At 37.0% G+C, this 24,395-nt stretch overlaps 1 protein-coding gene across 3 annotated transcripts in view; it reads left to right on the top strand.

Annotated features, from left to right (window-relative positions):
* Nucleotides 1–23,857, top strand: part of prkg1a (protein kinase cGMP-dependent 1a) — a 97,212-nt gene extending 73,355 nt beyond the window's left edge. For 2 of the 3 annotated variants that reach the window (XM_079854419.1, XM_079854418.1), the window contains exons 6-18: nt 1,525–1,602; nt 1,692–1,786; nt 5,955–6,020; nt 7,316–7,390; nt 13,626–13,722; nt 13,910–14,049; nt 14,536–14,625; nt 14,718–14,859; nt 15,799–15,962; nt 16,104–16,226; nt 16,308–16,370; nt 16,460–16,526; nt 21,992–23,857. In XM_079854419.1, the coding sequence (XP_079710545.1) occupies nt 1,525–1,602; nt 1,692–1,786; nt 5,955–6,020; nt 7,316–7,390; nt 13,626–13,722; nt 13,910–14,049; nt 14,536–14,625; nt 14,718–14,859; nt 15,799–15,962; nt 16,104–16,226; nt 16,308–16,370; nt 16,460–16,526; nt 21,992–22,090 (1,299 nt within the window). In that variant the 3' untranslated portion in view covers nt 22,091–23,857. The remainder of the gene's footprint in view (nt 1–1,524; nt 1,603–1,691; nt 1,787–5,954; nt 6,021–7,315; nt 7,391–13,625; nt 13,723–13,909; nt 14,050–14,535; nt 14,626–14,717; nt 14,860–15,798; nt 15,963–16,103; nt 16,227–16,307; nt 16,371–16,459; nt 16,527–21,991) is intronic. The other variant, XR_013819478.1, reaches the window with a different exon arrangement.
* The last annotated feature ends 538 nt before the right edge of the window (nt 23,858–24,395 follow it).

The raw sequence follows: 24,395 nt of genomic DNA, 5'->3' as shown, positions 1-24,395 counted from the left end.
TTGATGCAATTCCTACTTTAATTGCACATATACAGTGCTATGCATAAGTTTAGACACCCATACTAAAGTTGACTAAAAAGAGGAATAAAAAATCATCTTTTGGAAATTGAACTTAATGCCTTAATTTAAAGAATTAGGAAAAATCCAACCTTTAAGGACACCAATTTTCTTTGTGAATGAATAATGTATCGTAAATAAATAAATGTTCTTCCTTAAAATACAGGGTGCATAAGTTTGGACACCCCTATGTTAAATTCCCATAGAGGCAGGCAGATTTTTATTTTTAAAGGCCAGTTACTTCATGGATCCACTATGCATCCTGATAAAGTTCCCTTGGCCTTTGGAATTAAAATAGCCCCACATCATCACACAGCCTTCACCATACCTAGAGATTGGCATGGTTTTATTTCAGTTAGCCTAATAGCTAGTTTGATTTGCATTGAGAGATGATCTTATGGAAAGTACTCCATGCCAATCTCTAGGTATGGTGAAGACTATGTGATGATGTGGGGCTATTTTAATTCCAAAGGCCAAGGGAACTTTATCAGGATGCATAGTATCCTAAAAAAAAAAAAAAAAAAATCTGCCTGCCTCTATGGGAATTTAACATAGGGGTGTCCAAACTTATGCACCCTGTATTTTAAGGAAGAACATTTATTTATTTACGATACATTATTCATTCACAAAGAAAATTGGTGTCCTTAAAGGTTGGATTTTTCCTAATTTTTTTAATTAAGGCATTAAGTTCAATTTCCAAAAGATGATTTTTTATTCCTCTTTTTAGTCAACTTTAGCATGGGTGTCTAAACTTATGCATAGCACTGTAGTGTAGCTGCCTCAATTTAGAGTCCAGCCATATCTGCATCTTACTGAATATTCACAGACTTGAGTGAATACTTCTCAATGGAAAGCACTCATCTCAAACGGTCTAGCTACAGTGGCACTTAAGCTACACTCAAAATGTATGAACATCAAACCTAGTTAAGGCACACTCAAGCAAAAAGTTATTAAATGATATTTAAATGATATATTTGAAGACAAAAATTATTTCTTTCTGGTTCTCTAATGCTAGTGGAATGTTATGTTATGCACTACTTTTAGGACCACTGTAATTTAAAACATGGAGAAAAAGAGCCAGAACTGCATTAGTGCAGCAAAATCTGCTAGTTTTTTTTAAAGTCACAAGCCTGTCTCTTATCACTGCCAGTGTATATGTGGGTGTTTTGTTGGAGGTCAGACTCTAGGTAATACTGGAACAAAGTGTTTGCTTGTGTCAGTCATTCTGGGCTTCGGTTTCCTTTCTGCTGGTCATATCTGATTTCAGACTGATGTGTCTGGAGGTCAAGGTCTTAGAGAGCACACTGAGGGTCAGAGAGATGTTCTGTTGCCTCTTTTCTGTTTAGAAATCTTTTGGGTCTTATGTCTGCACATCCTTTATTCTTACCCTCTTCATAGAAAATAGCTGAGTTTTTTTTCCCCATCATCTTTTCCCACATCCTCAAACCAATTTTCTTTGTCTTATAGACGCACTATGGGGATGGCGACTACATCATTCGCCAGGGGGCAAGAGGAGACACATTCTTCATTATCAGTAAAGGAAAGGCAAGTCTATTTCCGTGCAAAGTGCAAGCAGTGATGCTGTGAAGATGAACCCATGTTAATCTCTTCCTCTTCTTTTCACTCCTGTCCAGGTGACGATGACTCGAGAGGAATGTCCGGGTCAGGAGCCCGTCTACTTGCGCTCAATGGGGAAAGGAGACTCATTTGGGGAAAAAGCCCTACAAGGGTGAGATTGTACTGTATAGCCTACTACTGTCGGATTTAATACAAAGCTTAAACTCAAAACATGTTCAGTGTTCACCCAAAATCATGAGAAATATATATTGCTTAAATTAACATTTATACCCTTCAAATTCTCATCACTGTAATGCGGAAAATCTCATTCTCTTTATTAAAACAAGATATGAGTTTCTATTCTATTTATAGATTATAATAAATAATTACAGTGCATTACAGTGGTGAGAAAAAATCACTATTGAAAATAAGGGTAATTATTACAAAAATCTTAATGGTTTTATTTATTTATTTTGATCATTCAGTGAAATGTGACCTGGACAGGTTCTTGTGAGATTCATTCACCCCATTAGTTTTTAAAGGATGTGGTGACATCTTGTGGCGGCTGACAAGAAGCATTAATGGAATGGAAAAAAATCTTTGATTCATATACTGTTTAGAGTTGCTGCACTTGCAAACATGACATTACACTTACATATTATTTAAAAGCATTGTTTTCTCACACTCTTACGACTGAGTAAGAACAGGCTAATTCAGGAATTATGTTACGCAGAATCTAGTGTTTTCTGCCAGGGATTTTTCTAGTTCCTGTACTATGTTCCTAATTGAACTGCTTAATGTGTAAAAATGACCTTCTCCAGATTTCGATTTCCTGTTATGGTGGGCTTGGCAATATGAGCAACCGTCAATGTATTTGAATCTAAACATTATATAAATCTTTTTGATCTTACTTGTCAGTTTTTTAAAGGTTATGACCAATTATGCATTAGAGCATCCCACAGCAGGAAATCCTACTAGCTGCCAACAATAGTGGAACACGGGTTAGAACAGGGAATAAGGGTCAAAAGCACACAAGGAAATAATATAGGAGGTATGCGACTATAGACCAGTGAGATATCATCAGTTGTTCTCATGCATTCTTGGAGTTTCAATTCTATTTTATTCTATTCTATTCTGGTTTAACATGCTTATTATCTCTATTATTTTCCATTCTATTCTATTCATGCTGTTTTTTGTTCTATTCTGTTCCTGCTAATCATTCTGAGATCAGTTTTATTCTGTTATGCTCCAGTTTATTCAATTCTGTTCTATTCTGGTTTAACATGCTTATTATCGATAATATTTTCCATTCTATTCTATTCATGCTGTTTTTTGTTCTATTCTGTTCCTGCTAATCATTCTGAGATCAGTTTTATTCTGTTATGCTCCAGTTTATTCAATTATGTTCTATTCTGGTTTAACATGCTTATTATCTCTATTATTTTCCATTCTATTCTATTCATGCTGTTTTTTGTTCTATTCTGTCCCTGCTAATCATTCTGAGATCAGTTTTATTCTGTTATGTTCCAGTTTATTCAATTCTGTTCTATTCTGGTTTAACATGCTTATTATCTCTATTATTTTCCATTCTATTCATGCTGTTTATTCTATTTATGCTAATCATACAAAATCCTGTTCTATTCTATTGTGCTCTATTCTATTCTGGTGTCTATTTTAAGGGGAATGTTTACTCCTGATTATAATCCTGCGTTTGGTTGTGTTACTAGGAAACAGTGATCCTGAGAGTGTGTTGATATTGCTCCGCTGTGTATCAGGTGTCCTGCTGCAAGTGTGTGAACGGAGGTGAAATTTAGGCCACGGTTTTGGAAATCAGAACATTGCACGCGGTCACTATGATCCCTTCGAGATCAATTAAATGCTCTTCTCTCAGAGCTCACAGCGCCCTTGTATACAGCATGTGGGTGGGTAACTTTACAGGGCTACTTAACAGCGTCCAGAATTTGATAAAGGAATCTCTTGGAGCCGGGATTAAATTCATGCGTGTGTGTATGTGCATTCTGAAGCATTTGACACCTGATGGGTTCACAAACACATCTGGCAGCTATGATTTGTCTGTTTTTCATACTGTGTTTCCTTAAGCAGGCGGATGCGTCCCACTTAAGGCAAAATGCCTTACAATTATAGGAATGGAAATTCTGTCATTATTTATACTCTCAAGTCATTCCAAACCAGTATGATTTTTCATAAAACACAAAAAGACAAGTTTAGCAATTTCCAAACTTCTCTTTTCCATACAGCAAACATAAATAGGGATCTGGACAGTCTGACTCCTTGACAAAAAAATCATTCCGTAAGTCTCATTGTTCTTCTGAATGGTACTTTGTCCAGTCGTGTAGTAGTTTTAAGAAAAAAATGCAATTTCAGCATTTTTTTTAATGTGTGTGTTCCACGGAAGAACAAAATTCATAAGGGTTCAGAACGTCATTTAGGGTGAGTAAATGATGACAGATTTCCCTCTGTGTTCAGTAATATCGTGCAGCAGCTGTGACCTTTGCAGTAGCGTTATTGTGTATTTGTGCTGTGACAGCTTTAGAGCCGATATGTTGTAAAGAATTCTCACCCTCCGCAAGCGTGCTTCACTGGAAATGGATCCGGCAGCGTGTGTGTGCGGTGTCCGGCAATTTTTGCAGTTGGGTCCAGGAGCAGACGTATGTGTGTTTAGCGTTTAGTGTCCAGCCCTTCTTGCTTTCAGAGTCGTGTGTGAGAGCTCTTCTTCGGCTCAGAACTGCCAATGATGGGACAGATGTCACACAGTGATTGTTTTTGTCTCAATAGAAGTGTGCTGTACTGTAGTGGTATATGTGCACCTATAGCTGTGCTCAGATCAGACAGTAAGTGAATAATGCAAAGCATCATGAGGTCAGAGTGGGATTCAGACTCTGATGACTGCGACTGGAGCGACAGTGAGGAAGAGGACAATCAGCAAACTCTGAGGCACGCTGGCTTAATTCTTTAACATAGTTGAAATAGCAAGTAATTCTAGTAATCTACTGGTTTATGCTTTTGAGATATACACACGATGATTATTATTATTATTAATTGATGTTATTATTATTATTATTATTATTATTATTATTTATAAATTGATTATTTTTACCAGATTGTCCAGCATACATATGAATTTCGTTGTTAATTTAGTCGCTGCATAATTCACCACATAAATACTTTCATTTGGGTTATTATTTGTGCAGTTTTATTACAATAAATAGTTTATTTTAATATTTATATATTATTTTATTTAATAATACATTTTTCATTATTTTGTTGGCTTGACAAAGCTTTTTCTTCCTCTTCTTCTTCTGAGAATAATTTTAAACAGTATCTCCTCCTAGAGCTTTAAAGCTGCAACCACCAAACTCGTGTCAGACCTACATGCTGTTCTGTCTCAGGTTGCTATCTCTTTTCTAACTGATCAGACTCGCGATTAAATTAAACGTCGTGATTATGTCATTAAACGGACAATCAAAACTACAAAAAGTTCCATAGACTTTGATTGAGGGGGTCAAAACATTTAATACAGTAACTTCAATAGAGTATTTAAGCTTCGTCCACCAAGTATCTATCACTAGCCAAGCCTAGCAACTAGCTTAGGAGATGCTAGCAACATGCTGATTCATGTTATCAATGTACTAATTCATGCTAGCAATGTGATAATTCATGTTAACAACATGTTAAATCATGCTAACAATGTATTAAAACATGGCAACCTGCTAAATCACGTTAGCAATGTGTTAATTCATGTTAGCAACATGCTAATTAATGCTAGCAACATCCTAAAATATGTTAGCAGAATGCTAATTCATGCTAGCAATGTTTAAAATGGGATTATGATTCCGTTTTCAGTTCATTCCTATGGAAGCTCAACTCCCATATGAATTAATTGAAAATGCTCGCTCTGCTCCACACCGTTCTGAATGCCAGTGCGGACGTGCGCATTTTACTTTCGTTTTCAAATTAGCGATTTAAAAGCCCCCGCCGGTGATACCGGGATTACCGGTGTTGTCACATGCTGCTTAACCGGTGGGAAAATATTCTCACCGTCACATCCCTACTATCAATGTGTTAGATCATGCTAGCAATGTCCTAATTCTGCTAACAACATGCTAATTCATTTTAAAACGTTAATAACTTTTTATTGACTTCAAGTAAAAATTTTCAAACCAAGCTTTTCAAAGTTATTTCAAACTTTGTCAAGCCAACATCAAAGTTTGTTTCCTTTACTCATCTAGTTTACATTTATAATACTTATACTGATTTTAAACGTATCGGAGCATTATAAAATGACGTTTCTCTGTATTGCATGTGTGTCTTTTGAACAGGGAGGACATCAGAACAGCTAATGTCATCGCAGCAGAGACAGTCACCTGCCTTGTGATTGACAGAGAGTGAGTATATGCAACGTTTATCCTGTGGAAAAATTGTTTCTTTATATGCTTAAACCTTCACACGTGTCATTCCAGCAGTCAGCAGTAATTCACTCCAAGTTTTCCAGTTCATTGAACATCTGTGGATTTTACACTGATTGTTCTATTTGTGTGCGTGAGGGACACAGAGTCTATGGGTTTGAAGTGCTTATCTACTGCCTTAGAGTCAATAAATTAAGCTCAGCCTAAATAGCTGAAGTGTCACGTGTGTCAATAAGCTGGAAAGAGTGAGACAGACAGTCAGAGAGAGAGAGAGAGAGAGAGAGAGAGAGTATATAGTACATGCAGTATGTGCCCTCCGGCAGGGAAAACTCTCATTCCTGTCTGATTGAGACTCAAATCATCAGCCATCTGTATGACAGTTGACTGTTACATTTTAATGAGCAGTATTTTATTTAAATATACATTTTTCACTATAATTTAGGATTGACTTTCTAAATAATGAAAGAGACATGAAATTATTCAGAGTCATTAGAGTCATTCTTCAACTTAAAATGTGTTAATTTTTGAAAGATTTATTGTGGTGATATGTAGACATGTCTTTAATAAAAGTGTTGTCAGTTGTAAGACAGCCCAATAAGGACATCATGCAACTGTCGCACTGCTTTTTGACTGGAGAAAAATATTTAGATGAACTTATTCTCATACAGACCGCTGTAAACCTCACAGGGAACAGCCTTTGATACATCTACTCTACCGTTCATAAATTTGGGGTCATTTCTTCTTTTAAAAAGAAATTAATACTTTTATTCAGCACTGACACATTAAATTGGCAGTAAAGACATTTATGATGTTAGGGAAAGATTTCTATTTTAAATAAATGCTGTTCTTTTGAACTTTGATCAAAGAATCCTGAAAATCACGGTTCCCACAAAAGTGATTAAGCAGCACAACTGTTTTCAACATTGATCATATTTAGAAATGTTTCTTGAGCACCAAATTAGCATATTAAAATTATTTCTGACGTATCGTGACACTGAAGACTGGAGTAATGATGTTGAAAATTCAGCTTTACATATAAAATAATTACATATAAGAATAAATTACATTTTAATTTTAAATTGAAATAATATTTCTCAATATTACTGTTTATTCTGTATTTTTAATCAAATAAACACAGCCTTGGTGAGCATAACCACTTCTTTCAGAAACATTAAAAAAATCATACCAACCTCAAACATTTGAACAGTATTACCGGTACATTTGTCATAAAGATGAAATCTTTCAAAGTATGTTGTTGTTACCAATCTTTCCAGCTCGTACAAACACCTGATTGGAGGTCTGGAAGACGTATCCAACAAAGGCTGTGAAGATGCAGAGGCAAAAGCAAAGTAGGTGAAATCATCTCTGAAGTGTGGACCTTTTTATATTTTTTCTTTTCTGAGGTCAGTTTATAATATTAATTAAGGTTTCTTGCATGTAAAACATTAGCAATATTGTTTTTGATCACCACTATGGTTTAGAATATTATGTCTACAAAGTGTTTTCGATGACCAACCAATTTTGATTTTGATGGCTGCAAAACTCTCCAGAAATGTTGCGAGAGATGTTAAATAAAAGTGAAAAGATTACAGAATATCTAAATTAAACTGTTTTGAAACAGTCCACAATAAGTAGGTGAATTGGTAATAGGCGAAGGTATCATGATTGGGTATAGAAGGAGCAACTCAGTCTTTAGCAAAGATGGGCCATGGCTCACCATTTAGTGCCAAATATCATGAAAGAAGTGTCAAACAATTCAAAAATCACAGTTCTCAATGCAAGATTGCTAAGAAATTAGGTTTTTCATCATCTAACATACATAATATTGTGGAAAGATTCAGGGATTCCAGAGGGCAAGGCTGGAAACCTCTGATGAATGTGCTTGACCTTTGAGCCCTCAGATGGCACTGCATGAGTAACCATAATGCTACTGTGTTAAATATTGCTACATAGGCTGAGGAGAACTTAGGAAAATTGCTATCACTTAACACAGTCTGACGCTGCATCAAGAATTGAAACACAAATCTCTGCTATGCAAGGAGAAATCTATACATCAGTTCTATGCACAGATGCCACAGAGTTCTCTGGGCCCGAGCTCATCTCAGATGATCCAAAAAACAGTGTAAATGTGTGCTGTGTTCAAATGAGCTTATGAGTTCTCAGTCCAAAAGGACGAAAGGGATCCAGACTTTCATCAGTGACAGGTACAAAAGCAAACGTCTGTAATGGTGTGAGAGTGCATCAGTGCAAACGGCATGGGAGACTTGCATACGTGTGAAGGTACCATTGAAGTGGAGGCAAATATTGGGATTGTATAGACTTATTATAAGATTACATCTTGCCTAGGAAGCAAGACAATGAATGCTAAGCCTCATTATGCATGTGCTACAACAGAGTGGTTTCGAAGACACTCTACACCTGCAGTCCAGATATGTCTCTTATTCAGAATACATGGCCCTTCATGAAAAGGAGAATCAGACAACAATGACCACAGACCGCTGAGCAGCTGAAGTCTTGTGTCAGGCGAGATTGGGCAAAACTCCCAACTGATTAAAAGGTTTAATTAAAAGGAAAGGTGATGTGACACAGTGGTAAACATGCCTCTGTATCAAGTTTCTTTTGGAGTGTGTTGCAGCCATCAAAATAATAATGTATCTATATTTACTTAAAGGTTCAAGTGAATGAACAAATAGCAAATTGTTGATTGTATTGCATTTTACAAAATAATTCTGGAAAAAGGAATGTACAAAGTAAAATATCTTCCTTCCTAATCTTTGATGAATAGGAAGTTCAAAAAAGCAGCATTAATTTCAAACAACATTGAACAGTGAAAAGTGGTTGGTCACTTCACATCACATGTGAGTCACCCTTCTCTAAGTGAGTGAAGTATGGCAACCATTACAATGCAATTGTCAAAGGGCAGCTCAAGGATATTTACTGTAACTCTAGAACTGTAAATAAGAAGTCTGTTGAAGTGATGTACTTGTCTGGCTGTTGTCCTAGCATCTTTATCTGATGGCGTTGGACAGTTTGTTTGTGTTAGTCCACCAAGAAACATTCAAAATGTAGCAAACCTGTGTCCACTGTTACGGACAGAGAGGGTCTCGGCTGTAAACTGGGCCCTGAAATGTGCTGTTCACTACACTGTGCTAGAAGACAACCAGCAACTGTTCATAAACAGAAGAAACATGGTGAGAAAGTGATGCAATCATTGTGTGGCGATGAGAAAATAATCTGCTCAGAAAAATGTGAAACCTTATCACATTTCAGAGAGAGAAAGAGGGATTCTGGGATAGCTCAGAAACTAATTTCTCACTTGAAAAATTCATTCAGTGTCATCTGAACCGAAATAGAAACTTTTCTTCCTCTTATCTGCTCATCTGCAATGGAAATGATTGCTGATGAATAATGAAGAGGTGCCTGTAGTCTGTGTGACTGTCATAGATTAAAGTTTATTAAGACACATCTACAACTGTCACCTCCTTCACTGTGTCCCCAATGACCTAAACTACAAACCTGTAAATAAATCTCCAGCTGCCACACTGACAGATAGAGAACACTCTAATGAGACGAGTGCGTTCAACTCTCTTATACATGTGTCATTTCTGCATCACTAGTGGCACCAAACAGAATTGCGAAAATGATGACTGTTAACAATCAAGTAACAGTCAAGACACTCCCTGTCCTTCATTTTTCAGCTAAACAGGTACAGGTGCCTGAGCTAATGTTATGTTTGACCCTTTTGGACCACTAAAACAAAACAGATTGTGTTTTTATTTGGTGCTGCCAATGGCATAAAATGACAAACTCCACTTCTCCATGCACCCTAAAATCCATATTTATAGTATAAAATTAGTGTACCCGTTTTCGTGTGTGTATGTGTGTATATGCCAATGAAACTGAAACAGCTGGTTTTAGACCATAATAATTTATTAGTATGGTGTAGGGCCTCCTTTTGGTGCCAATACAGCATCAATTTGTCTTGGGAATGACAGATACAAGTCCTGCACAGTGACCAAAGGGATTCTTCTTCCAGAACAGTGGCTATGTGATGCTGGTGGAGGAAAGCATTTTCTGACTTGCTCCTTCAAAACACCCCAAAGTGGCTCAAAAATATTTAGATCTGGTGACTGTGCAGGCCATGGGAGATGTTCAACTTCACTTTCATGTTCATCAAACCATTCTGTCAAAAGTCTTGTTCTGTGTATTGGTGCATTATCACGCTGATACACGGCACCCCCTTCAGGGTACAATATTTGAACCATTAGGTGCAAATGGTCCTCCAGAATGGCTCGGTAGTCCTTGGCAGTGACATGCACATCAAGCACAGTAGGGAATGCTATGATATTGCAGCCCAAACCATCACTGATAAACCCCAGTGCTTTACTCTGGGCACACAACAATCCGGGTGTTAAGCCTTTTTGGGGCTTTACCACACTGTATCTCCCACAGATTTGCACCGTTGGTAGCAATAAAACCGACATTTGGCATTGGCACGAGCGACCAAAGGTTTGGCTATAGCAGCCTGACCATAAATATTGCTCCCGACGAGCAGTTTTGGTGAAAACCAGAGTCGAGGTGCACATTTAGTTCTGCTGTGAGTTGGGCAGCTGTGGTTTTAGGTTTTTTAGGGTTAATACCTGGACATCCTTTTCAGAAAGCTTCCTCTTGCATCGACAGTTACTCCTGTTGGATATGGTTAGTCCGATACCATAGCTCTCGATACACCACAGAGGTTTGCTGTCCTGGTCACAGATGAGCCAGTGAGACGCACACCAACAAATTGTCCCCTTTTGAACTCTGATATGTCTCCCATTATGTTGTGTGGATTGCAACATTGTATGCACAACTGTGCTATTGCTCAGCTAATTCAACCTTCACTCTTACTGATGAAATGTAAAATCAGTGAGGATTGGCCACCAGGCTGTGCATATATAGGTGTGAAACCTTAAAACTATACTGGCCAGTGTTTCAGTTTAATTGTCCAACCCTTGTATATACAGTTGTAATCAAAATGATTAAAACCCCATTTCAAATCAGGTTTGTTGGCAACATTTACAGACTTTCAGCTGATTGCAATGAACAAATCAAACAAAGGTAATTGAAATAACTCAACACAACAAATGTCTCAAGTTCAAGTTCAAATTCAACTGAAAATGGCACTTTTAACGACTTCTGCAGTCTCAAAATTGTTCAACCCCCTGAATAGAATCCCTCACACCCGCACAAATCTGCAAAACAGGTTTCGTCTCAAGCACACCTGATGCAACTAATCAAGGGCTTCATTAGTCAAAAGAATGGTCCAAAAAGTTAAGAGCAGATATCATCGCCCTTCACAAACAAGGAGCAGGATACAAAAAGATAGCGAAGGCACTAAATGTTCCTAGAGACCGTTGGAAGCATAGTTCGCAAGTTCAAAGTTAGAGGAACAGTGGTTACACTACCTGGACAGGGCAGAAAAAGGAAGCTATCAAACAAGATTTCTGAGAAGGCAGGTTCAGAAAAACCTTGGTGGCAACAGGCACTGAGGTTTCAGCTTGCACAGTAAGGCGCGTACTAAACGCATGCCAGTACACCACTGCTGACCCAAAAGCTCAAGAAAAGTCCACTCCAATTTGCTAAAAATATTCAACCATAAAGGGGTTGAATAATTTTGAGAATGCAGAAGTTATTAAAAGTTCTATTTTCAGTTGAATTTGCGGAAACCACTTGAAACATTTGTTGTGTTGAGCTATTTCAATTACTTTTGTTTGATTTGTTCATTGCAAAGAGCTGAAAGTCTGTAAATTTAGCCAGTAAACCTGATTTGCAATGGGGTTGAATCATTTTGATTACAACTGTAACCATGTGATATCGCTCTATATCAGCACGGCTGTGATTCGGCCATAGGCACAAGTGTTTGCTCATCCGCCATGACACTCGCTGTGAGAGAAATGCTGCAATCGGATTGATACCAATGGTGAAACGGTTCCTGTAGTGATACTGGTAGAATATCGTATGGCTGGAAAAGGCTCTCAGCCAATCAGAATCAACAACTAGAATTAACTTTTGTATACATAAATACATGAACACACACAGGAACATTATTGTTATTAACCATAATACAAATAATTTGTACTTATCCCTCAGTTAAAAAAATACATTTTCATTTAAATGTTTCAGTAATGCATGTTCACTGGAAATCAAGGCATTGCAAAATAGATGCTGACCATACAGAACCCATACAGCTCCATAATGCCACCTTGTTGTCAATCAACAATCCACTCTGTAGTTGACCTGTAATGAATTCCAGAAACCAGGAGCCAGGATCAGCATCACACGTGCTTAATCAGCAGTGCCTCCAAGGTTTATATTTTAATCAAATACATTTTAAAATTGATCTAGTTGATTCCTGGGGCATAAAATATCAGTATATTGTCCAGCAGAAATGTGAAATCCATGACAATGTTGCTTTTATCAGTGTGCATGAGCAAAAAGATGACGGGAAACTAGCACCAATGTCACAAACGTCACTTTCAGAGGGCAAGCTTTTGTATATGACGAGATGATTTTTCTATAGTAGACTTCAAATCATATTTAAATGAATCTGATTCTCTATCTTTAGAGCAAAACCTGTTTAATCAATTAACTTGTTTAGAAACTTCTTTCCATCCCATCCCTTTCCATTTGTTTTACAAATTATCACAAGTTAATAAAATGTTATCTAATAATCTTTAATATTATTTAAAAAAAAATCTTTATTTTATATTTTACAGGCCATGTCTTTGATTCTCCTGCTGTTTTCTCTATTAAAGTGGTGTGAGACATTTAACATCTCTAGCTTTCAGCTTAGGAATGCATTTCTTGTTTACAGTTTTAGCAAGGATTTTTGGCTTGTATCCATGCCTCTTTCCCAAACTGCACTCTTACAAGTTGTTACTCTTGTTTGTGCATTGATCCATGCCAGTGTTCTGCAGCCTGTATGCACATCTCTGACCCTGCCAGCCTAATAACTGATCATGTGAAAGGGATTGAATAATAACTGAAGCACACTTCGTTTGCACGGGCTGGTTTTTAGGACCCCTGGCAGTCTGCATGGAAAGTCTTAACCTCTCTGTGACATTACAAAGCAGTTTTTGCCGAGCCAAATAGCAGCTCAATCGTGTCAATGGCCAAGACTCAAGCAAAGGGATTTGATTGGCCAGTTCTGTATCCTAAGCACTGATCGTAAGGAGGGAAATATTACCGTATCACAGTTTTATTTGCAATGTTACAGTATCCGTATGCAATTTGGACATCTAAGGAATTAGACTGCAAATATCAGTGGTGCACAAAAACATTTTTATGAAAGTGAACTGATACAAACTCATCCTTGATCTCTTACCAGTTAAAACCCTGTTGGTTGCATTTGCACTGGAAAGTCACAATTAATTTTCAGCCTCCCCTTATACATGTTATTGAAACATTGATCATGATCTAGCTGTTTCCAGACAGAGGATGACGACTTTGAAGATGAAAATGACATGGGATTTGCAGGTTGTCCTGCTAGACTGACAGAGGGAATAACTGTACATATATCCTCCTTTTTCTGATTTTGAAATGCAGATATGAGGTAGAGAACGCTTTCTTCTCCAACCTCAACCTGTCTGACTTCAACATCATCGACACTCTTGGAGTTGGAGGATTTGGGCGTGTTGAACTGGTAACAGAACATCATGTTTTCAATGCAATATTTATATTTATTATGTAAAAGTGTGCACTTTTTTTCTCCAAATGTTTTTTGATCATATAGAGTATTTCATTATAATAGTTCATCATAGTCATTCATTCAGATTAGATTTGTGTGTGTGTGTGTGACAAAACACTATCTCCGCTTGTTTTATTCTTAGGTGCAGCTCAAGAGTGATGAGGTGAAGACATTTGCAATGAAGATCCTAAAGAAGCGCCACATCGTGGACACGAGACAGCAGGAGCACATCCGATCAGAGAAACTAATTATGCAGGAGGCGCATTCAGATTTTATAGTCAGGTACCTCCAGTGGCCAGGCACATATATACTACATTAAACTGCAGTTTCTAATGACTAAAGTGGTTTATATGCAGTGCTATATTTTAGTATCATTGATATACTATTATAGTTTTTGTTAATATTTTGAAAATAATTAATTTTCTGTTTTAATTTGAAAGTTTTTGTCATTTTTGTTGTGCGTTTTTTCATTTTATTAGTTTTAATTTTTTTGTGAATATGTCAATATATAGTTTTAATTAAGTTTTATTTTATTTTACTACCTCAACTTTAAGCAAAAATTAGAAATGTTGCATTGGCTTGTTTATTTCAAGTAATGAAAATGTTTTTTATGGTTTTAGTTATAATTAACAATAATAACGCTGTACATCTCAAATATAATGTTGGTAGTTTTTGCTTTGACATCAGACATGTGACAACAATGTAGATGTATTTCAACACTTGCATTTGTAAAATCACATTTTGACACTGTTCGTCTTGTTTTCGTAGACTCTATAGGACATTTAAGGACAGTAAATACCTCTATATGTTAATGGAGGCGTGTTTAGGTGGAGAACTGTGGACTATCCTCCGAGACAGGTGACACTTATCTATTCACTTTTTGTTTTTTTTTGTATGGTTGCTGTCTGGATTTCAACAACAAAACAGTCCTGTTTCTTTCCTAATCACAGAGGAAACTTTGATGATTCAACCACACGGTTTTACACGGCATGTGTGGTGGAGGCGTTCGCTTACCTGCATTCCAAAGGCATCATATACAGAGACCTCAAACCAGAGAACCTGATACTAGACCACAGAGGCTACGCCAAACTGGTGAATATAGGATGCCATAAAGACACCCAGTATTCACCTTCTAATAGTTTCATGAGGATGAAAGGACAATAATAACCATCTAGAACATTTGCGCTTCTTTAAAGTACAGTAATTAAAAAAAATATTTTGTAAACTGAAGCTACACTTAAGAGTGTTTTAATGTCATTGCATTAGAAAACACAATATCAAACCAATTGGTATTTAGAAAAAAAAAAAAGATAAAACACATTTTCCGAGAGGCTGCTTACTGCAGAGCCAATGGTCCACCTATAACCCTATCGCTTAACATAACTCCACCAATTAGGTCTGGACGTCATTTGGCTCTGCAGTGAGCACCACTTGCATTTTAAGCAAAATTTCAGACAAATAAGTTTAAGGAGAACAGATACACTGTTTAAAATTAAGACAAAAAGTCATTTGAAAGTTTAGAAATTTGCATTTTGAACACAAAATGCTCCATGTTCACTTTGTAATCTTTGAATAAAAGACATGACAGAATCAGAGGCATAGTAAAAAAAATTGTCAACTGCACACACTCAAAAGTGGACCAAAGGGACTTGCAAGGCCAGGGACAGGGTGAATACAAAGTCTACTGGATGCTTTTTCTCAGTTCACTTTTTGGTCCACTTAAAGGTATAGTTCAACCAAACATTTTAATTATGTCATCATTTACTCTCCCTCATGTCGTCCCAAACTGCTTTCTTCTGCGGAATATAAAATATATTTTGAGAAATGTCAGCATTCTTCAAAATATTTTCTTTTATGTTCTGCAAAAGAAAGGAAAGCATACAGTTTTGAGGGTGAGTAAATTACGAGAGGACTTTAATTTTTGGATGAAGTATCCCTTTAAAGAGTTCAGACGTTGCTTCTGTTAAAGCAATGAAGCAATGAAGCATTTCACAAGCATGAAACCTAAAATCTTGTGTAAATCCTTTAAAGGTGGATTTTGGCTTTGCTAAGAAGATTGGCTTTGGGAAGAAGACATGGACATTCTGTGGTACTCCAGAGTATGTGGCACCAGAGATCATCTTGAATAAAGGACATGACATCTCGGCAGATTACTGGTCCCTCGGCATCCTCATGTACGAGCTACTGACCGGCAGGTGAGAGACAGAGCTCCACGTGTTTGAAAACACTGGTTCATTTAAAAAAACTTTTTTTTTTAAATATTATGATTTTTAATTCATACTACACATGCAAAAGTAATGTTTTCTTTAAATCTTTTAATTTCCTCTATTTTTCAGTCCTCCTTTTTCAGGACCAGATCCAATGAAAACATACAACATCATTCTAAGAGGCATTGACATGATAGAATTCCCCAAAAAAATAACCAAAAATGCTGCCAATCTAATCAAAAAGCTATGCAGGTATGTATCTATCACACTATAAAAACACATTCGCTGTCAATCAGCTATGCTTTCCAATGCAGATCTTTTTCTTCTTCTCAGAGACACACCTTCTGAAAGACTAGGGAACTTGAAAAACGGTGTTAAAGACATCCAGAAGCACAAGTACGTTTGACATTCGCTTTAAAACATGAACTTGAAGAATGAGCTGATACAGTTTTATGAATAATCTCATGTAATGAATGTGTCCACAGATGGTTTGAAGGGTTTAACTGGGACGGATTGAGGAAGGGGACACTGACGCCCCCTATCATCCCTAATGTAAGTGCTTACGCTCATGCAAGATAGATTTTACACTAATGTAAGGCCAGAAACATATTCTATGCAAGTACACTCTTAGAAAAAAGGTTGTATATAGAACCTTAAAGGGTTCTGTCAGGTGCTTCATATCATTTGTTAAATTTTATGAATTAAGCAGCTTGTAAACATACTTTATCACTATAAAACACATGAAAGTATTAAGCAATCATCTAAACAATTTCTCCTTATATAGAACCTGGCATTTTCACATGATTCTTTAAAATTGAGTCAAGAGCCAAAGGTTTCTATATAAAACCATATTGAACCTTTTCTTTTTTTTTTTTTTTTAAAGAGTGTACTGTATGCTTAAGTGCATTCTTACTGTGCTGCTTACAAATCTTAAAATGTCTCTGACATTTAACTGAAAATGTTATTCAGATAGCTAGCTATAAACATGTCTAACTTTAGCAAACTTGCTTTGCTCTCTTCGAACATTGCTTTGTCATGACAATAGTTGCTCTGAAAGAGAAAATAGGCAGCTCAAAATAGCATTGAAAAATGACATTTGAATTGTTCGGACTCATTTTGAAAAGCTTCAGTGTGTGAAAACAAGCTAGCGTTTGGTTACACATACTGCTCAGAAAATTTGCACTGATAAACATGGTTGAATATGCTATTATGCTATCTGTTTAAAATAGCTTTTTTTAAAGAAATGAATGCTTTTATTCAGCATGGATGCATTAAATTGACAAAGGAATATAAAGGAATCCTTTAAAAAATATATCACGGTTTTTACTGAAATATTAAGCAATTTAAAAATTGAAAATAATAAGAAATGTGTCTTGAGCAGTATATTAGACTGATTTCTGAAGGATCATGTGACATTGAAGACTGGAGTAATGATGCTGAAAATTCAGCTTTGACATTACAGGAATAAATTACATAGCTAGCATGGTAACACTTTATACAAACTTAAGTATACAGTAATATAATACTTTACAAATCATTTGCAAACAATAGTTAATTTATAGTTTATATTGTAGTTTCTACATTGTTAATAAATTAATAGGCTATATACAAACAGTGAGTTCTTCATTCATTGTCACTGTAATTAACAAAATATTTAAAGTTAGGTGTTTTTTTTATTTTTTTTATGCTTTACCAACTTAACCGTAAATAGTTCTCACTTTAGATCAGGTCTCGGAAAATGTGCTTTACATCAACCTTTATTGGTCATTAATTGCATTAGTATGAGGTGTTCATTCAAATGTTTACAAAATACATTAAGCATATATGTCATGTGTAGACAAATCAAGACTGAACAAAGAAACTGAGAGGATCTAAGGGCTTGAATACAGCTCTTAAATACAGTGAGGTCATTAACTGGAAAAGAAACAGGTGCGTGATAGATTAGAAACTAATAACGACCAGGACACAGGCAAAATGGGAACAGGGAAAAAAAAAGAAAGAAAAAAAAACAATGAAACTAAACATACTCCTGACATTATATACAAAGTTCTGTCATGAACCACTAGATGGTGCAGGCTGATAGGTCCTTAATTCAATCTGCTTGCAATCACATCATTCTCTATAGGGCACAGCTGATTGGTTCTTGCTGTATCAGTAGCCAATGAGTTTGCTGCTCAACCCTCAAATACTTGGTCAGTATTTGCTGTAGCAGTTGCAGTGCACTTTCAGAATTCCTCTGAAATTCAACATCTAAGATAAGTGAACGGTCTTTCTTATGCTATATCACTATGCATTGCGAGGTCTGCCTTATTAATTCCCTATGAAGTAACCAAACAAGGCTTAAAATCATGTGTCATGTTAACAGTCCTGTTTTAATGCTTAGAGTGAATTAATACACACATTATCAGCTAGTGTATATGTTATATTGCTTTTATACAGCAGCAGCAAGGAGACAGTGTAGTTGCTACCAGGATACAGTGACAGAGCTTTGCTGGCACGTGAATTCGTTGAAGTGAAATAGGCATTCTGCTTCGTATCGCATCAATGGAGCTTACAGCAGCTCTTAGTACTTTGGACATGCTGAACAATGTTAGTAAATGTATTATCAGCAACAGGGCGCTAGCAGATGTTGCGGTGAAGTATAAAAAAAGCTTGAATTGAGTGAGAGGAGTCATCAGCTGGCTAACGTTGATCATGCAATGTGAGCATTATCATTTAATATGCAAACAAATGTATTCACTTTAATTACAATAGAATGCAAGCAGCTGCATGTCTGGCAGTATTAGATTGAGCATATACACTATCTCACAACTACAGGACGAATAACGATTTATGCTAATGTCGGATGCTTTCATCATCAGCATATCAGTAGACTAAAGATAAGTAGATCATCCACGGTGTCACGTATAGAATGATAATTAATCACTTTGAGCCTGGTTTCTCCCAAGGTACAGTATTTTCCGCCATTCTGTCACCTGATGGAGTTTGCGTTTCTTGCCACTGTTGCCTCTGGCTTGCTTTGTTTATTGATCTATCTGTACTGACGCTGCTGACTGTACAATAGCTGAAATGCAGAATGTTCCTGTTATCACTGTAAAGCTGCTTTGAAACAATCTATATTGTATAAAGCGCTAGCCTATATAAATAATGGTGACTTAACATTCCACTTACCTAGAGCATGTCAAGGCAGTTTTCCAGGCATCCTCAAACGAAAGCAAGAGCAGTCTCAGTTGATACTGTAATATCCTATTGGCGAAACAGATTTGGCAAATGCTCCAGTGCATATTTTTGTTTGCGCTCTGGTATTATCGCGATTTTTTTTAACTGCAAAGGCTGCGATTACACTGGTCACGTGACACGTGAGTAAAGCAGTCTGCAATTTGGCACGCTACGCATATAGGCCTGGCATACAGGGAAGAACAGTTTATGTTTACTTTATGTAATATTTGTTTCGATCATACTATAACAATAGTAAAAGATTCTCTCTCCAACTATTCTGCTTCAACGAAAACACAGATGAGTGATGACGATTGTTTCCAATTCTTCACAAACACACCACTTGAACCTTTCATAAAGTTAGGAAAGGTTGAAGCGAATTACAAGGACATTCGCAGGCTTCATTGCACAGGATATGCGCTGTGAGAAACGCGCGCTTTGCTTGATGTTACCCTTGTAGTGCGCAGTCTCGCCCGCCAGTCTTTTCCTTACAAATTCTCTACGAAGGCATTATTTATGTTGTTTAGAATGCAGTGGGCCTATATATAAAAAATATGAAACTCGCAGACAGAAGGATGCTTTCAATAGCATATATTACGGCTGTGTGTGCAACAGCGACTTCGTGGATAAATGCACTTTCAGATTCATCTCAAAATGGTATTCTAATGCGAAATTAATGTGTAAAGTCAGTTTTGTCTTAAGGGATTAAACAGACAGAACAAACCACGTCCGTGCATTGGTGTGAATGCAGCTTATTAGATCTCCCGCCGTCTATGATGTCATCATTGTTCTCCTTTGCCTCCTGCATGATGGGGGATTTTCTGACATACACTTGGCTTGTATTGTTCAAATCTCATTGTCACCTGCTTCTGTGCCAGGGACCACCATTCTGACTAACAAGTAATCGGCGGCCCACTATTGTGTGTGTGTGTAGTGTGTGGATTCCTTTGTCAGATAGCACAGTCGGACGTCGAATTGAGGAAATGGCATTTAAAAAACAAAACAAATTAGTTTGTCATGTCATTTTGCTGTGTACTGAACCTATTCACTGCTCCATCAACGTTTCATGCCAAATCGCTATATTTCCTTGTTTAAAATGTACTGCAAGATGCAGTTTTTTTCCAAACCGCGATAAGCGCCGAAACGCGATATATCCTCTGGACTAATCAGAATTCTCTCTCTCGCTCTCTCACCCTCAAATCACTCGCGCGTATCGTGCCAGACGCTCAATTCGCCTCATTCACGCGTCCGCGCCGCAGGACCTCCAGATGCGCGTAAACGCGTCTTTACATTGACTTGACATGAAAATCACTTGCGCCAGACGCTCTATTCGCGTTTGGTGTGAACGCCACTCACTCACACAAGGTCATGTCGTGATTTGTTTTATGTAAAGCGGACAATGGTTCTACTTTTTAAGGGTTCGACACTTTACTGAATGCCAATGTATTTATTACTGACTTGCCTTTTTTTTAAGACAAACTTTTTTTTTTTATGGAAAAAAAGTGATTTTAATAGTGAAATTACGTAGGCTGGAATGCATGTCACGGACCACATGCAATGCCGCCGCGGACCACCGGTTGAAAACCCCTGCTATATAGTACAGCAGCAGCAGCATGTCTTGCTTGCTCACAGCAGCGTGTTGTGTATGTATTGGCAGTAGCAAGTTCTGTAAGCAGCAATAACCAACAGCAGCGTAGCAGATCTATTCCGTCAAGACAAACATATTAACATAGTCATTAACATACACACACACACAGTATATATGATCCCATAACCTTACCCCCAAAGCTAAACATAACCACTGTTAAAAATAATAAGTAAAAAATGCTGTCAATTTGTCAATACTGTATTTTTTTGAGTTTATGCAAATATAAGTAAACATTTGTGAGGTAGAAACATACAAAAAGTGAGTGTGCGCTTAATCTATTTGTAAACATTAAAAGGAACACTTGATATGAATGCAATTAATGTCCAATAAAGGTTGGTTTAAAGCACTTAATGACATTTTCCATGACATGACAGTAGCCCAATATTCCTGCTGTCTGTGTTTTTAATGTTAATAAAACAACAAAGGACAAAGAAAGAAACTCACTGCTCTTGTACTAATAACGTTTATACAACCTTTGTATATTTATACAGTGAAGATTATATACAGTGTTATTTTACATTTAGATACAATTTAAAACTACTGTTAGATCTACCTAAAAGCACTGTTTATTTCATGTGTGTCTTTGTTCTACTGTATTCATTTGTGCAATTACTTGTAATTTGATTATTTGTTATGTTTACTTGTCTTAATGTTTTACATTTATATTAGGATCTAGTTTTAGCTGTGGTATCGAAATTGGAATAGAGAATTGTGAATTTTCACTTGTATCTAACATTTTGTGCGAAAATTTTTTTTTAATCGCTGGTAAATTTTCATAAGTCACCGGTCACTGGCAGATGTGGCATAAAGTTAGTTTTAGGCCCTGCTTATAATAGGCTTACCATGGTGAATCAGGGTAAAGATTAAAATCATTAATCCTTCACATTCTGGAAGGATTAATGATGCTTTGACTCATCATTTGAATTCTGTAAAAAAATATATATTAAATTAATATATTTTAACATCAAACAGTCTGTTATTAATGTTTCACAATATTGCTGTTTTAATGTAGATTTGATCAAATAAATGCAGCCTTGGTGAGCGTGAGACTTTTCAAAAACAATCTAAAGGCAATTGTACTCTATTGTTTTGACTATTATGTTCTGCATAACTCACAAGCTAACCTGTTCTCCCATTTTTTGTGCACATGCAGCTAACATCATCCACGGACACCAGTAACTTTGACAGCTTCCCAGAGGACAATGAAGACCCACCGCCTGATGATAATTCAGGCTGGGATATAGACTTCTAAACGGGCCCAAACACACGTGCACACATACACAGACACACAACGTAAGCCTGGGACACACATGCCGGCCTACCAAATGGACTGAGGGAGAAGAGGAAGATGGATTTTATTCCATCATGAAATGAAGTGACTGTCAAGACCCGGAGACAAAAAGTGAATGTCTTGCGCGAGCGTGTCTGTGTGCGTGTTCACCTTTGACCCTTAATAACCACCTTTACTGTGAGATAACTGAGGAGACAGTCCATTTAGGGAAAAGGCTGTGACCTCAGTGATTTGTTCTTCTCCCTGATTGGCTGTAAACTCTTCATCAATCCGTGTGCAGACTACTCTAAAGAGGACCACACTGTATGTCGCAGGAGTCCCGTCAGACCTGAATGTTGCTCTTAAAGTAATACTCATTCCTTTTAGCACATGTACATAACAGCATAATATCACTACCCCGAAAAACTCACACGTACGCTGGCGTTCCTCACATTTATCGCTAATGTGTATCATAATACGTCAATCATAAGACTCCGTTTCACCCTCTTCAAACACACAGACATTATAGACGCACCTTCTCGCCTCTCTTTGCTGTTAATTTATTGTTGTGCCAGTCGGCCATTACAGGTTATGATAGTCTGAGCCCAGCGCCGGTTTTCTCAAACTGTATCCCATGAAATGATGTGCCTCAAATTCATAGCTCCATTGATGGTGTACTGTATTTATTGTCTCTGATGAGGTAAGTACTGACCACTGTGAACGGCCAGATTTTAAACAGGAACGGACCTGGGATTGGTTTTCCTTTTATGGCCATTTCTTCTTAACCCTGACTAATTCGACTGCAGGTACAACATAATCCTGAATTGTCCAGAGATTCAGCCTAATCCTGAATTGTCCAGAGATTCAGCCTAATCCTGATTTGTCCAGAGATTCAGCCGTGTCAGATCATGAACAGTATTAGTGCCTTAAATCAATGGCATTCTGCTACGCTCCTCATGCTGCATGTCAGAATACGATCCCCTCAGCCCGCTGCTGTCCATCTGTCTAGTTCTTTTTTTTACACAATAAAGCGACTGTTTTAGACACTCCCTGTATCCTCACATGATCTTCAGCTGTCTTTTATACATCTGAAATGTTTGTTCTGTTCAATTTATTATTTTGATCCAAATATAGAATTTCTGTCCTATTTATTCACCCTTGTTCACCTAAATCACCTTTTCATAGATGAGTTGAAGTGACGTGAGGGTGAGTAAATGATATTTGAACTTTTGGGTGAACTGTTCTGTAAAGCGGTGTGCTATGATGCCCTCAGTGGCAGAGCAATTCAACTCGGTCAGATTCATTCTCAACGACACCACACTACTTCAGGCTGTTCATTTGTTCTTAAAAACACGCAGTGTGCTGTGCTTCATTCTGTCTGCACTTTTAGAGGTGCATGATTGTAGTGACTAAAGTTCAGCGACCTCGTCTATAAAACGTACGTACACAGATTTCATTTTAGAGTGTGCGTATGCTAAAATCCACATCAACGTTCAAATTTATAAAATAAAACAGTCTTTGGCGTGGAAAAGTGCTTAGCACCACGTCAGGTTCTAAGCAGGTGTACACACTTTTCTCTGGCTCAAATGTAGGACCGTTTCTACTCAACATTTTATAAATGAGGCCCCAGGCCTGGAAATCTAAAAGATTCTGTGAAGATATACTGCAAGTCACTCTGGATATATAGGTCTTCTAAATTAGTAGACTAGTTAGGTGAATCTCACAAAAACATGAGCAGGTTATATTTCACCCCTTAATATAAGAAATTAAAGCCTCCTTTTAGGACCATTAAGATTTTTCATAACCAAGCATGGATATGCATTATAATTCTAATTATTCTCCATTAACTTAGATTCTGTTGTATTACAGATACAACATTACAGAAATACTGATAATAAAGGAAGAACAACACATTCTATGATCTACAAATGATTGACATGTTTCATTATTTTTTTTACATTATATTAATGAGAATTTGGGAGGGAAAAAAAAAACAATTTTAAATGTCTTAAATGCTTTATAATATTATTTATTTTCTTTTGGAATGAAATATGATCAAAACATGTTGTCATGTTTCATGAGATTCACTTATTTCCCTTTGCTTGTCCTCTCTAAACACATCCGTGTTGAAATAAAACCTCAAAGCTGATACATTTACCTTGATTAAATTACAGTGTGTGTGGCATGACCAAAGGATGTGGTGATCTGCTGTTTTCTCACAGAAAAGGCCATGAGAGATGCACAGGTCGACCGGCCATAAATCGTAACCGATTAGTTTTATTTTTGC

The sequence above is a fragment of the Squalius cephalus genome (assembly GCF_949319135.1).
Source record: "Squalius cephalus genome assembly, chromosome: 21".
In the NCBI taxonomy this organism is placed as follows: domain Eukaryota; kingdom Metazoa; phylum Chordata; class Actinopteri; order Cypriniformes; family Leuciscidae; genus Squalius; species Squalius cephalus.
The sequence above is the reverse complement of the archived record's forward strand: the minus strand, read 5'-3'. Positions and strand labels throughout refer to the sequence as shown.